General features: G+C 39.3%; 1 protein-coding gene across 8 annotated transcripts in view; it reads right to left on the bottom strand.

The window, feature by feature from the left end:
- SRPK2 (SRSF protein kinase 2) overlaps window positions 1-13,455 on the bottom strand; it is a 146,897-nt gene that overhangs the window by 83,987 nt on the left and 49,455 nt on the right. For 3 of the 8 annotated variants that reach the window (XM_082766982.1, XM_082766983.1, XM_082766984.1), the window contains one exon: window positions 6,808-6,871. The exons of 3 other annotated variants lie outside the window; for them this stretch is intronic. In XM_082766982.1, the coding sequence (XP_082623108.1) occupies window positions 6,808-6,845 (38 nt within the window). In that variant the 5' untranslated portion in view covers window positions 6,846-6,871. Of the gene's footprint in view, window positions 1-6,807; window positions 7,056-13,455 lie in introns of those variants that run through there. 2 more of the 8 variants (XM_082766986.1, XM_082766985.1) reach the window with 1 other exon arrangement.

The following is a 13,455-nucleotide window of genomic DNA, read 5'->3' as shown; positions in this document are numbered from 1 at the left end:
AGAATTAGGACACATTACTTGGTACAGAAAGGTTATTTCAAGTGCCCTCTGAACATCCTGTTAAGCAGAGTGGCCAAAATTTCATACAAACAGGACATCTGCTGGGGATGTGGTTCTGGCCTTGAGCACTGCCCAGCCACAGAAGAGAAGCGATCAACCAGCCTGATGGGCCTAAAACCAGAAGCAGAAGAGGAGAGTTGTGTAGATGAACCTGGTAAAGAACTGGCACTCCTTCAACTGTAACATAACATGGGCAGAACTTGGAGCTCTGTATGTTTGTTTTGTAATCGGAACTTTAAAGAATAAAAAGAGAAGAGAGAAGCAAAAGAAATGGACATAATCCACCTTCCACCTAGTCACCATCGGCAGCATGAGTTTGGTAGGCATCCTAGGTGAGATGACTTCCACGTACGGCTTTTTTTAAAGGTAATAATGACTGGATTTTGGCAGAGAGCTTACCCAATCCTAAGGGTAAGTCTTGAAGAAAATAAGAAGCATCTAGGTTAGAAACTGGCCAAGGAGTGTACAATTCCTAAGGACTTCTAGTAAGACACCTTCTGGTCACAAAACCTTTGAAGAGGTATTCTTCAATCACACAAAGACTGGACTGATGTCCTCGGAACTATATGGCGAGATTCACAGCAACTCAAAAGCTGAGATATTACAATTATCCTGATAATATACTTATAACAGATAAAATATGTAAGAAAACAGAATGCTTACATGGGCACAAATTTGCTCAACTTGTTGCTTAGCACCTCATGACAACTGCATCAATTGTCTATCAATGAAAATACACAAAAGCATCATAGTAAATGTATGAAATTACATAAACATCTGAACATTTCGTTATTCATTTGGAAGTACAGAATGAGAACATGCAGAAAACCTCAAATTAGTTTGTTCTGTAACAGCACACTGACAACAGAAACACATTAATCTGGTATAGGTACACAGTGTTTTGTGCAATCTGTCAGCCAGTGTTCCCAGACCACTTGTCTAGGGCCTGCAGTGGGAATTTTACTGAAGTCATGCTTAAGACAGTGATTAGGCAAAAAAAAAGTCTCAAGTCACGAAACTGGACTATTCAAATTCGGAACAGGAAAGGATTTGCTTAAAATTAAACATTACTTTTTCTCGGACCTTTTATGCCAAAGTAGAATTGGATACATACATTTCGCTTGGAAAGAGAAAGCACATTGTTCAAAGCGTATGTTTTCAATCTTTTTCATGCTCTTCAGCCATTAACTGTTATAATCATCACTGGCTTGCTTGAATTAGTTTCCAGTGAAGGCCAGTTCTCACACAGGAGAATCTGATGCAGCTCCCCAGCACCTTCAATCTCTCCCTTTCCCAAGATCTCTCATCTTAGTTCCAACAGTAAGTGCCAACAACCGAGATTTGTGTTTTCAGAAGGTATGACAAACCTCCCTGTAATAAACATCTCAGATGCCTGTAGGATGAAAAGCTCCTAAAACTAAAAAAGTGAAAAATTAAGTAGTGAATAGAAGATAATCTGAAAAACAGGGACACTAATGATACATTTTATTTGTGATTAAATATCAAAATGTGATTTTCTTAACACATAGCAGAAATTCCAGACAGAGACAGGAATAAAAAAAATCCTGTCATGGAAAAGGAAAATACACTCCAAATTCTAAACCTTTTTAAACTTTACTGATGAGCTGATACAGGCACTATCAGCTCTAAAAAAAAAAATGTACAAAGTGGACCCTAAAAATATCACCTTGAATGAAAAAGCTGCTCTGCAAGTGGCTTCTTCTACGTTATTTCTGCTGTTTTTTTTTTTTTCCTAAACATGCACAGTGGCAAGCTGCAGCATTCCTAGCCTCTGCATCCCTTTCATACTTCACTTAAGTCTGTCACAATAAAACAATTAGCATGTGAAACCTTTAATATGAAAAACACACAAATGGCAGCATTTGTTTCAGTCCAATTTTAGTAATCTAAAATTAAGTATCTGGTCTAATACAGTTACACAGACACACTGTTATTGAACACATCTAGTTCTCCAGCAAAAAAAATGCCTCCCTGGATAAACAGCTTCCATCCCACATGAAGATAGGATAATTCCCTCCCTTCTTCTAAGATAAAGTACAACAAATTGCAGGATTAGATTGCAATTTTGAAAACAGGGAACTAATACACACTGTTCACTGTTATCATGTATTATTTTAAACAAAACCGAAAAATTAAAGTCGGACAACTACTCAAAATAACTTGAACCACCTGTAATGGAAGTTAAATGATATTTCTTTTATACTATAAAAAAATGTAAAGAGGGAAGATAAGGATAGTTTTAAATGGATTTTTAAGTGTTAGTGAACTGATTGAGTAGTCACATTATCCTGATAATTATTTTTTGTTTCAATGTTAGTTACACAAATAACAACACAATTATCATCTTAGAACGCCCTGTTATCCCCTAATTATTCCAAAACATTCATCTGACACACAGCACTGCCGGGTCATGCTGAATGTTGGGAGCTGCTGGTTCTTCCACTCCTCAACATGTTTTATTTCTATAGTTCATTACAAATGACACTTCTGCCTTAGGAGAATCAGTGCATCCACAATTAAATTAAGAAAACAAAACAAAAAAAAAATAACCACATGTTCCTACACCCCAAGGAATCTTTCAACATCAGCGTTTCACAATGCCTCTTAAATCAACTAACATTAGATCTCTGAAAAAAGGAAACAAAATGTACTCGGTCTCCATCTTTTTTTCTTCCTTGCCATTATTTTAGGTTTCTTCTTCCTTTACTTTATCCCTGACTGCATTCTTGAGATGACCTGATGAACAAACCATGTAGAAGCATTAAGACATGCATTTAACTTGCTCTGGAAAGATAAATGACAAAGATGGAGGGGTATATGTATATATAGCTCACGGCTAAATAAAACCAAACAAAAATAAAAACAAAGAACAGTTGTCCTTAAACCTTGCCTGCACCACCCCACCCCAAATACTTCTGTGCACTGAACAAGAACTTCACTGTCCTACTGTCATTTGAAAGCATTTTCCCTTTTCTGCTATGCATGGAACCCCTCAGAAGGGTGAAAATCGAATTATACATACAATGGCTGTCGACTTTAGGACTGCTCTGAGTGCTTGGCTGCCATCATTTGTTTTTGTTGTTGTTCCTAAATTTTGGGGGGAAGAACACTGAAGCATAAATTCATTTGAAAGCAACATGTATATGCAGCCTGTACAGAAAGGCAGCAGAAGAGACAAATGTGTCAGATGTATGGGCCTTGCTAACAGCCTTTACCAGGAACATCTTGTGACAGCAGTGCATCAGTAAGATGACATATGTAGAATTTGGAATCAGAGCTTAAAAAAAAAAAACAAAACACAAACCACCAAGCTTTTTGCCCTAAAGTATGAAAATGAAAAATACTACGTGGAAGAATGACTTTCCCCAAATGGCACAGAAACTCACAAGAAGTTCTACAAAGCCCTTGAAAAGGCAAAAGGAAGCTCTACAACCCAAGGAAAAGAAGAGGGCATAAGTGATGTGGTAGAAATAAAAGTATTTTTGCTTTCTTTGAGGTTCTTGCAAGACCAGCCTCCTCTGCCCAGCTCCTGCTCTTGACTCCTGTATTTCCAAGAGCCCAGATATGCAAGCAAGCCCTGCTGGTGTAACAAGCCAGCAGATGCCACCTGAGCCCCCAAACATCCAGGGGCAGCCTCCCCTCCAGCTGCCCACCAGCACAGGGAGAGGGATGCCACAGGCTGATAACGTGGATGAGCATGGCACTAACACTCAGCATTTTGGGACATCAAGGTGCTATCTCATTTTATCTGCCTAACCGAACACTCCCCAGAAGAGCAAAAGGCTCACATCCCCCCATCTTATCCCCCCCATCTCACCCCCTTCCAAATGAAAGTTTTTCTAGGCAGGAGGTGCGGGGAAAGGAAGGAGGAATCTCATTAAGAAAAACAGCTCAGGCTTGCCTTCATTTACTTTCCAAGGCTATAATATCTTTAACATCTCAGAGGATCCTCACCACAAAGGTTCATCTCACTTTCTTCCTAATGTCTCCTAAAAGCCTCTTGGAAACCTAACAAGCAGGTATCCTTAGAGAACGCTGCAGGATTTCCAACACTTGGAGCTCCCACAGCAGCCAAACCAGCCATTATATTCCAGCTTCCTTCTGACCATTTTGTTGTTGTTGTTTCTTCCCTCTAGGACAGGATAACACACTGAACTTGCCGAGCAAGCAGGAAAAGCTACAAACGCCAAACTTGCCTGTAAAAACACAAACCAAACAAACCAGAAGGCAAGCGATGGGCTCCTCTCTCTGTTCCTAATTCCTCACTCTCTCTGCATGCACAAAACACCTCCTCTCCTTCCCTTCCTGACATGCGAGCAGTGTCTGGCAGCCTGCTTGTGTGGAAAACAAGAAACAAGCCATGGGCTCTCTTAGATCTCCCACCTGGTATTTCGGACAACTCAAGCTCCTCAAGAAGTCCAACCACTATAAGCAAGGACAAAAATTAATGAAAAAAATATGCCAGTGGGAATTCACTTTGTGTTTGTCAAAAACATACACGTTTTTGTGCATGTGAGCTATAAGCACACACTGCAGTTTCACTACACAGCAGTCTGAGGACAGTTTTGCAGTTCGGACATTCAACACTACTCTCTTTTTTTCTTCAAAACACGGCAGTTTTGCAAAGGGCCTTGAAAGGAACTGGAAGCTAATAGGACAGACAGCACTGTTTCATAACAGCTTGCAAAAAGAATTCAGTCTATTTTTAGATGCATGAAAAGAATGTGGTTATGTTAAAAAAAAATCTCAGATAATGCATAAAGGTTTTTGGGTTTTGTTTTTTTTCTTTTTAATCCATCACCGACCGTGTAAATTGTGCAGCTGATGTGCCGAATCACTCTCCAGGTGAACGGTACCACATAATTAAATCCTCAAAGGAGCAAAGCCTGTGTGTGTATACAACATCCACATTTGAATCTTTATTGCAAAATTATGCATCGTGCTGTTATAAAATCTTACTTTTTAATGAATGGCATTTAAATTAATTTCAGATGTATCCTTTCTAATTATGTGTAATAATCCTTTACAGGGACCAATCCATCTAGGACTAGCCTTAGTTCAATTATGAGCATGTTTTGCTCAAACCCAGACTGTTCTGTTTTAGGGTGCTGCATAAAATTTGTATTTCTAAATGTATACATCAATTATATACCATAATCCCTCTCGGCAATGCCAGATCTATAGAAAAGCCTTTCCAAAAATCAAGTTAACACCTGTTTCCTCTACTGCTTTCACCCCATCATCCTCTCTGTTATCACCACCATTTTATTAGTCTTGTATTTAAAAATTGTAGACATCAGAGTGGAACAGAGGTAAGCAAATAAACATCATTTTCTTTCATGATGAGTAATTTTGAATAAATCAATAAGATCTATCTCAAAGCTGTTCTCGTATCTCTCCATTTTGGAAAGGTGACTTAACAACCCACTCCCCCCCACCATTTTCTGTATCTCTCATTGCTGGTATTTTGTTATATTACAGCTACTGAAAGGCAATACAATTTGCTTCTACACATCATACACAAATATAAATCTAACTAAGCTGCTCTTTTTGATTTTTTTAAATCATGCATGCCACACAGTCCTCACTGATTTTGAAAGATTTCTTTTACCCTGTTATCTTAAGACAGCTTTCAATACATTAGCATTTCTTTCTAGACTGAACCATTCGATAAAATGTACTTCAGATAATAATTTCAGCTAAATGTACAGTTCGAGTGCATAAAATTCATATATATATATATTTTTTTTGCCAATGCCCAATATTAAAATGGCAAAATATCACATCCGGTTGGTCTTTTGCACACAGCTGACATGATTACTGTAAGTAATGAGATAAAATCCATATTCCACTGCTCCAGATTTAAGCCATTTCCAAAATAAAAATTTCCTCTTAAAATTCAGTGGCAAGCAAAACAGGAGTGAACAGGCTGGATCACATTAAAACAACAAAATAATCGCAAAGAGGTCATTTCATGTCAGAAAACTCAACGTGCATTTAGTGCCTCAAAATATTCCTTCAAAATGAAACAGCTACTTAAAATTGTAATAATCTGATTGACAGATAAAATAATTGCTTTAAAAACACTTATGAGTCATTTTGTCCTTACCTGCAGGCATGAACCATTACTGCATGCAGTGACTGCTCCATTTCCTAGCACAGACTTGAACAGGGATCACATCTATCTTACAGAATGTGACTAATTTGGGGATTTGCGATTCCTGAGCTACTTTGCAAAGGACACTCCCTTTCCACATAACAGGACATTAAAATGCTTCACCAAGTTATATTTTCTGTTAATCTTAATTCAAAAGAGCCCTTTGTAAGTGTAGAGCGGTTTCCTGTAACACAACAAAAACACTAAATCTTTATAAATGAATTTAGAAATCGAGATGCTGTTTGCACAAATGTAAAAAATAAAAAACAACGAGGTCTGCAACAACAGTACACACAAGCCAGCAGCCTGCTTGATCTGCTTGATTATGATTTGCATGCTGCAGCCGAGTAGACTTCATTAAAAAGGAAATCAATAAATCTTTGCAAAAACGCACAAAGCTTAACCAAAAACAGGGGGGTTCAATTAATACGTTACAATAACCAGCATGCAATACAGAAACAATATTAGCAAACTCGACAAGGGGGGGGAAAGAAAAGAAAAAAAAAGCCCTGCGCTGCTTCTTTGCAATGCTACACCATTAATTGTTCATGCAAAAGATGTAGCTGTACCTTTCTGAAGAGGACGACTTCTCAGAGTTAACTGACATCAGCAGCTCAATCTTCTGCTTGATTTCTGGAAAAATCAGAAAATATTCACAACCGAGATTGCCTGCCCTTGCTTTCCAAAGTCTTCTAACCAAGCGAGTTTTTCCTAATCCCTTTTGTTTCAAAGGAGGCCACAAGATTCACAGTACTTCTGTGAAGACTGATTCAATCGGGCTGGGAAGGAAAAAGCTCCGGAGGCATCAGGCCCTGCTGAACTCTGCACATGACTGTTTATGAAAGCAGGAGGAACCATTTCTTTTAGGCAGAGGGGTGGTGCCTTTCTCCAGGCGAGGCTGACACATGCACCAGGCGATTCTTATCGTAACGCTTACAAATTGAGGCACGAATTGCAGTTTCTGGGGGAAAAGAGGGAAACTGATGATTTATGGCACAGAGCAGCTCGCTGTTTAATTACCTAAACCTTGTTTGACACCCTCGGAAACCCTCAGTTCAAAAGCCCTGAAAAATATGGCTCTTTGAATCATTTTTGTCACAAAGAATGAAGTATTAAATCTGTACTTTAATACACGGGTAGAAATCAGAAAGGGGAAATGCTACACGTACCGGGAGTCATTTTTCCTCGTGCTCTGTATTTCATTTCCTTCAAATACACTTTGAAAAGTAGCATTTAGAAGTCCTTGTTTTTTAAATATAGATATTAATTACCGATCTAGCACTCACAACAACTAGAGGGAAACACCCGCTAGCCAAACCCAGGCTGCCACGTTATAGATGGTCAGAAATGGGCCTGCCGGCAGGCCCCAGCACCAAACCCCAAATCAGCTTTTCCTGACAGACCCCTCGGCACGGGGGGCAGACGTGCTCTCGTGCCATCTGTGGCTTTCTTCACAGGATCATCTCCCAGCAAAATACAGGGACAGCTGAAAAATGAATTACCAGGAGCTGTGTTTGTGGCTAAGATGGTTCTGATCAGAAAAAAATAAAAACAAAAAGAGTAATGTCACAAATGTGAGCATCGTTTTAAGATCCTATCGTAGCCGGAGATAGTGGTGCCACCTATAGAAATACAGGTAAATCCCATGCTGCATTAAGACGAGGTTCAGTCGTTTATCACTGAAGGGAACTTCTGGCATTTGGGATTAACCATGCTGTGATGCGAGAGCTTCCACCTGGATTTTTTTCCTTTACATATATTGCAAACACAAAGTCTCAGAAAACTCTGAAACAGCAAACAGAAGAGAAACTGGATTTTTTTTTTTTAAACATATGATAAAGATTTCTTAGCACTACAGTTTAGCATCCTGATGCTCCAGTGGCAGGGTTGTAGCAATGGCTATTAACCTCGTCTAAGCGTATGCCACTGCTGCTTCCCAAAACACAGGCCAGAGCTTTGTTTTGAACTAAGATCCAAAAAGGATCTTAGTTCTCACATCCAAAGCAAATGCTTCTCACAGAAGCATTTGGGAAAATTCTGTAAATTTGTAAAATTGGAAAACTTCTGGGAAATTTCTGTATCCCCAGCTGGCTCCCAACTGGGAGACAACCCCCCTAGGAGGGGAAGGAGCTGGCTGGGCAAGCCTCTTGCACCTCACCTCAGCACCGAAGGCCAGAGCGGTTCTGATTTAGGCTGCCTGCATCCCTCACTCCTTGCCTCAGCTCTCCTGCTATCAGATGGGGGTGACAGCATCCACTGGACTCCCTAGGATACTGGTTTTTAAAAATAAAATAGAAATAACCTATGGTAAAACATCAGTGAGCACACACACAAAGAATGATTTAATTTTGTACTCGGTGCATGGAAAATGGCTCTGAAGTAAGACTTAGAGCTGCACAGTGAGTAAGATCTGAAAAACTGAGTCCCCACCCATCCACTGAAAGAACCAGCCACATACAGTAAAATAATTTGGACATTGTCATTAAGAGCTAGGTTGTGCTGCATACAGGCCCACAAACACCTTTAACACCTTCCAATCTCCAGCTATACAACCAGACATGTTTTTAAACAGATCTTTAGTGCAACTTAGGACATTGGTGCTGATCATACACATTATACAATAGGCTGGTTACATTGTCCCTTAATTTAAAGATCATTTTAAAGAAGCCGGGGAAGGCTGACACTATAACCTTAGGGCTATCCCAACACAGGATTTTCCAGCACCTTTGTGTTTGAGTTGTATGAGTGCAGTGCAAAAGACCACACAGAACTGGGGCAGGGTGCAGTCAAAAACATTTACTACAGGGCTCAAATTCACTGCAAAAGTATTTCTGTGCAAAAATATTTCTATTTTAAATAGAAAATGTATCATAAACAGACACCAAGTTACTCCACTGAATTTCAGCTTTAAAAATTGAGCAAAACTGCCTTTGAAGCAAATTTAGATAACTGAGAGAAAAGCGGCTTTGACAAGCATCTATATACAAGTTGATATAACAGAGTTGTGCTGCTGTAAAATGCACAAGGGCAAAACCACTCATGCTCATTGCACAAAAGGCAGGCGCACAGTGCACCTCTCTCCTCTGTGTCTCCTCTCCTCTTGGGGCATGCCATAGGCCAGAAATCCTTTCTCCTGGACATGATCAAGCACACCACAAGAGCCTGCCTGCATGCAGAGAGTGAATTCTGTTTCCTTTCTTCCACTTTTGATTTCCAAGACAGGGAACATCAAAGCTTGCAGGCCTACGTTGCATTTTGCTATGACTTGATCCACACAGGCTGTAGGTATTCTTGAGCTTCAGACTTCCTTTTCTTGAGGACCAGCACACCCGCAATTCCTTCCTGACTCTCTCTTCACACCCTGACCCAGTACGGTTCAACAAGAACAGGATGCTCCATCACACACTGATAAGAGCTGTGTTGTCAGCACTGAAAGCTAATGGCTACAGCAAAGACATTTTTGTGGGATGGGCAAGTCTACAAGTTTAGACAGGTTGCTGCTCCAATATGGCTTACAATAAATAAATATCTCTTTAGTACACTCTACATCTATATATTTTTTTTTTATTTTTTTGTATGAATAAGCTGTTGAGGGCGTTGCACCTTGAAGGAAGCTCTGTCAGCTTCTCACCCATGCTTCTGGACAGAGACAAACCCAACAGTTTGGTGGTGTGAATTGAAGCTTGTTTCCCCTCCCACAGACCCTGGACACTGACTGAAAACGTATCTCAGTCTCACAATCCAACATGACTTTTCATTCCTTTTGAATAAACATATTAAAAAGTCTGGGTTTTTATAGTAGAACAAAATCCAGAGAGCTTGGAATAAAGTGATCAACTGACACACTCCATAAGCAAGGCTCCAGACAGGCTTTTCATACTACCTTGATATAAAATGGATGCCTAGAGATTATTATACTTATGTTATATTGCAAATACCAGCCTACAGGATGTTAAAAATAAAATCAAAGCTACTTTGCTGCAAACTTCAAGTGCATGGGTGCTCTACGAGTTACTCAAGAGCATTTTTCTCTTATGGCTATTCCAGCACATCATTTGAACTTCAATTTTATTCAGTGGTAACAGATTTATTTAATATGGTGACAAGGAGAATTTGAATGAGGTGAGACTTCACAGGAAGAATAATTTCTGGCAGCATTAATGAGGGGTCCCATTCACAAGTTAATAAAATTTCCATCACAAAATTATTTAAATTTGGGGGGATTCACCTCTTTTTCTCTCTCCCTCTCTCATCAATGTGAGATATTCTCTTTTTTGGGATTTACTTACTCTTTGTCTCTGCTATTTGAGTGGGGGTTTTTTTGTTTTGTTTTGTTTTTTCCTAAGACCACCCATTTTCCCCATTTTTAGAAGAAAATCTGTATCTTTGTACATCTACACCACACCCCCGAGATGACGCTGATAACACAGCTATCACTCTAGACAGAAAGCTGATCATGGAAATATCATCACCAAGATTAGACAGATGGATACCTATTTGAGTTTTCCTATTTGAGTTTTACACTAGGTGCCATTCAGACCACGATAGGAACGTGGCTGCAGTAACAGCAATGTTATCACTTGTTTATTGTGAATATTTATAAATCACATATCCAGAAATCTGGGCTCTTATACAGAAGGCATTAGAACATACAAAGTGTATCCCAAGACCAAATAAAGAAAACAAAGCTCCAAATGGTGGTTACCCTGCCACCCACTCAAGCAGCTTTAACAGCTCAAAAGAATGTAAGTTACAGTAATATTTGCTAAATTCCAAGTTAAAAAAAAAAAAAAAGTGAAGAAAAAAGAAAGAGGAAGAGTTCTACATCTGAGCAGCTCTTCCTGAAAGTCTCTTGATTTCCCCTCTCAAGAGCCTTTCCAACTTGACACAGATCTATCAGTTCAGCTGTTGGTTAACCTCAACTGCTGTGGCACAAAGAGAGAGGCAAACGCTGGGCTATTGAGGACTAACATCAGTTAGATTGAGAAAGCATCATCTTAAATGGCTTTTATGAGTTAATTTGATAACTGTATTGATCAGCACACAGACGAAGAGAGAAGACTCTGCCAGTTCCTCTGCTTAATGAGCAAGGACAAGTGTTCTCAGGAAGATTTCTGGGCTGTCCTAATTTCAGAGGTAACAAAAAATGGCACTGTAAGTAGAGCCACATCCAGAACAGATCATAATAGTCTGGCTGAAAACAAAAAAAAAGATGAAAGTAAGTGAAATTAGTGTGTGCCTGCAAATGTAAGAGCAGCAGGTAATACACTGAAGTTCTCGAGCTAAAAATAGCAAATTTGAGGTAGGGAAGCCACCAGCTCCTCAGTTGTTCCATACACTTCATCAGCCCACTTTGAGTAACTTCACGTTGTACAGAGATCTGGTGTCAGGCCGCTGGCTCCCATCCAAGACCTGAGCAAAGCAGATACACTAAGTCTCTAAAGCCATATTATTCAACCTGCAATTGAATGAAAACAAAAAAGAAGCTCAGAAAGCCTCTGCACTGCCCTGAACAGCTTCATAATCATCTTTTTTTATTATTATTTTGTTTGGCTTTGTTATTAACCTAAGCAAAGCAGAGGCTAACCATTCAGAGGAAGCTGTGCACAACCTTTGTTTACCTCCTCTGAGACGTTCGGGTGTAGGTTGGGCATTAGATAGGCGTCAGATAAAGTTAAAATGGGAAGGGATTTCCTTTTTGAGAGAGATCATTTGCTTTGCCAGACAAAGAGGAGACCAGAGGCTTGGAAAAATGGCAAAGAGAGCCCTCCAAAGAAATGCTGGCAGAGTTTTTAAACAGAAGGGATTTGCAGGAAAGCATCATGCCAAAGGCTCCAAGAACGAAGAGAGAAACCTCCAAAAAGTTTCCACAATGAACCTTGAACATCAGAAAGAGAAAGGGAAGAAACCCTCCAGACCAGCCAAAGAAAAGTTATTTAATAATATGAAAGGAGGAAAAAAAAACAGAAGCAACAGAAATACACTCAGTTTTTAAGTAATACTAAAACATTTTCTTAATCTATCCTGATAATAAAACAGCAAGTTCAGTGCTTTTCTGTTTCTGAACAGTATGTGTTAAGACACAAGGTAAAGACGCTTTTAGCCTTTCTCCTAAGGTACCTTTAAACATCTCCTTTACCACCATTGTCCATCTTAATCTATTCCCTGTTGTCTTTTCCTTTTTTAAGTCATGACAGTACTACAGCAGCTTGAATCTCACATTTTGACTATGAAAACTCTCATCCTTCTACAACTGGCTGTATTCCCAATGTCAGTGCTAAAATAAACAATCCTGCTTCCTAAATGCCATAAAGACAGATGTGAAAATATTACTCAGAGGGAATCAACCAAATAACACATTCTTAGCAAGTTTTCAGTCTTGAAACTAATTAAACGGTTTCAAGAACTAGGAATTTTAATATTACTAACTTTTATCTGGACAGATTCTTGTTCTGAGCTGCGGACAATTGTTGTGCAAATACATTAAGCAGTATACATAAAGGGAATAAATTAAAATTTTCCTACCAAGGCATCAGTTAACAGGGCAAAATTAGGCAACCATGGTCAAACAACTTGAGAGATTCACTCTTTGATCTCTTTTAGATAACGTACTTTTAAAATAAAGAATAGAAAACAGGGGTTTCTTTGGAAGGCAACACATAGCAAGTTTAAATTTGATCAAAACGTGAACATGAAATAACTAGAAAATGGGGTAGTGTGGAAGCGCAGAGATTATGATTACCCCAAAACAAATCCTTCTTCCAGGTGTTGCTAAGCTTTTGAAGCAAACAGTGCTTGTGCCCCAACTTTGTGTTATTTGATGCTCAGGCAGAGAAGTTTGGCAGTCCATTATTACTGAAAATCAGACTTCTGGTGGTGCTTCTCTGTGACGAAACTTCTTGTTTTCCAACCACTTTACGTGACCAGAAAGAAACAGAGGGCTGGCCTGAACGGTTTAGTCCTACTATGACAGAAAGAAACTCAGTAAGCACAAAGCAGGCATCTCACTTTTTGCATCAAGTGAGACCTCTTTAATAAGCCTAGAAAGATTACTTCACGTGGAATTTCAAGATTACAACAGAGCTGACTTGAAATTCCTACGAGTCCTTAGAAACGTAAAAGGCTGTCAGAAGTGGCAGTGAGCACAATGGGACTGAAGCCAAATGTCAATATTGTCATCCAGCAGACTTTGAGAAGCTGATACCAAGTTTGTTTGT

The sequence above is a fragment of the Aythya marila genome (genome assembly GCF_965140915.1).
Source record: "Aythya marila genome assembly, chromosome: 1".
Taxonomy (NCBI): Eukaryota; Metazoa; Chordata; class Aves; order Anseriformes; family Anatidae; genus Aythya; species Aythya marila.
This window is presented reverse-complemented; position numbering and strand designations above follow the sequence as displayed.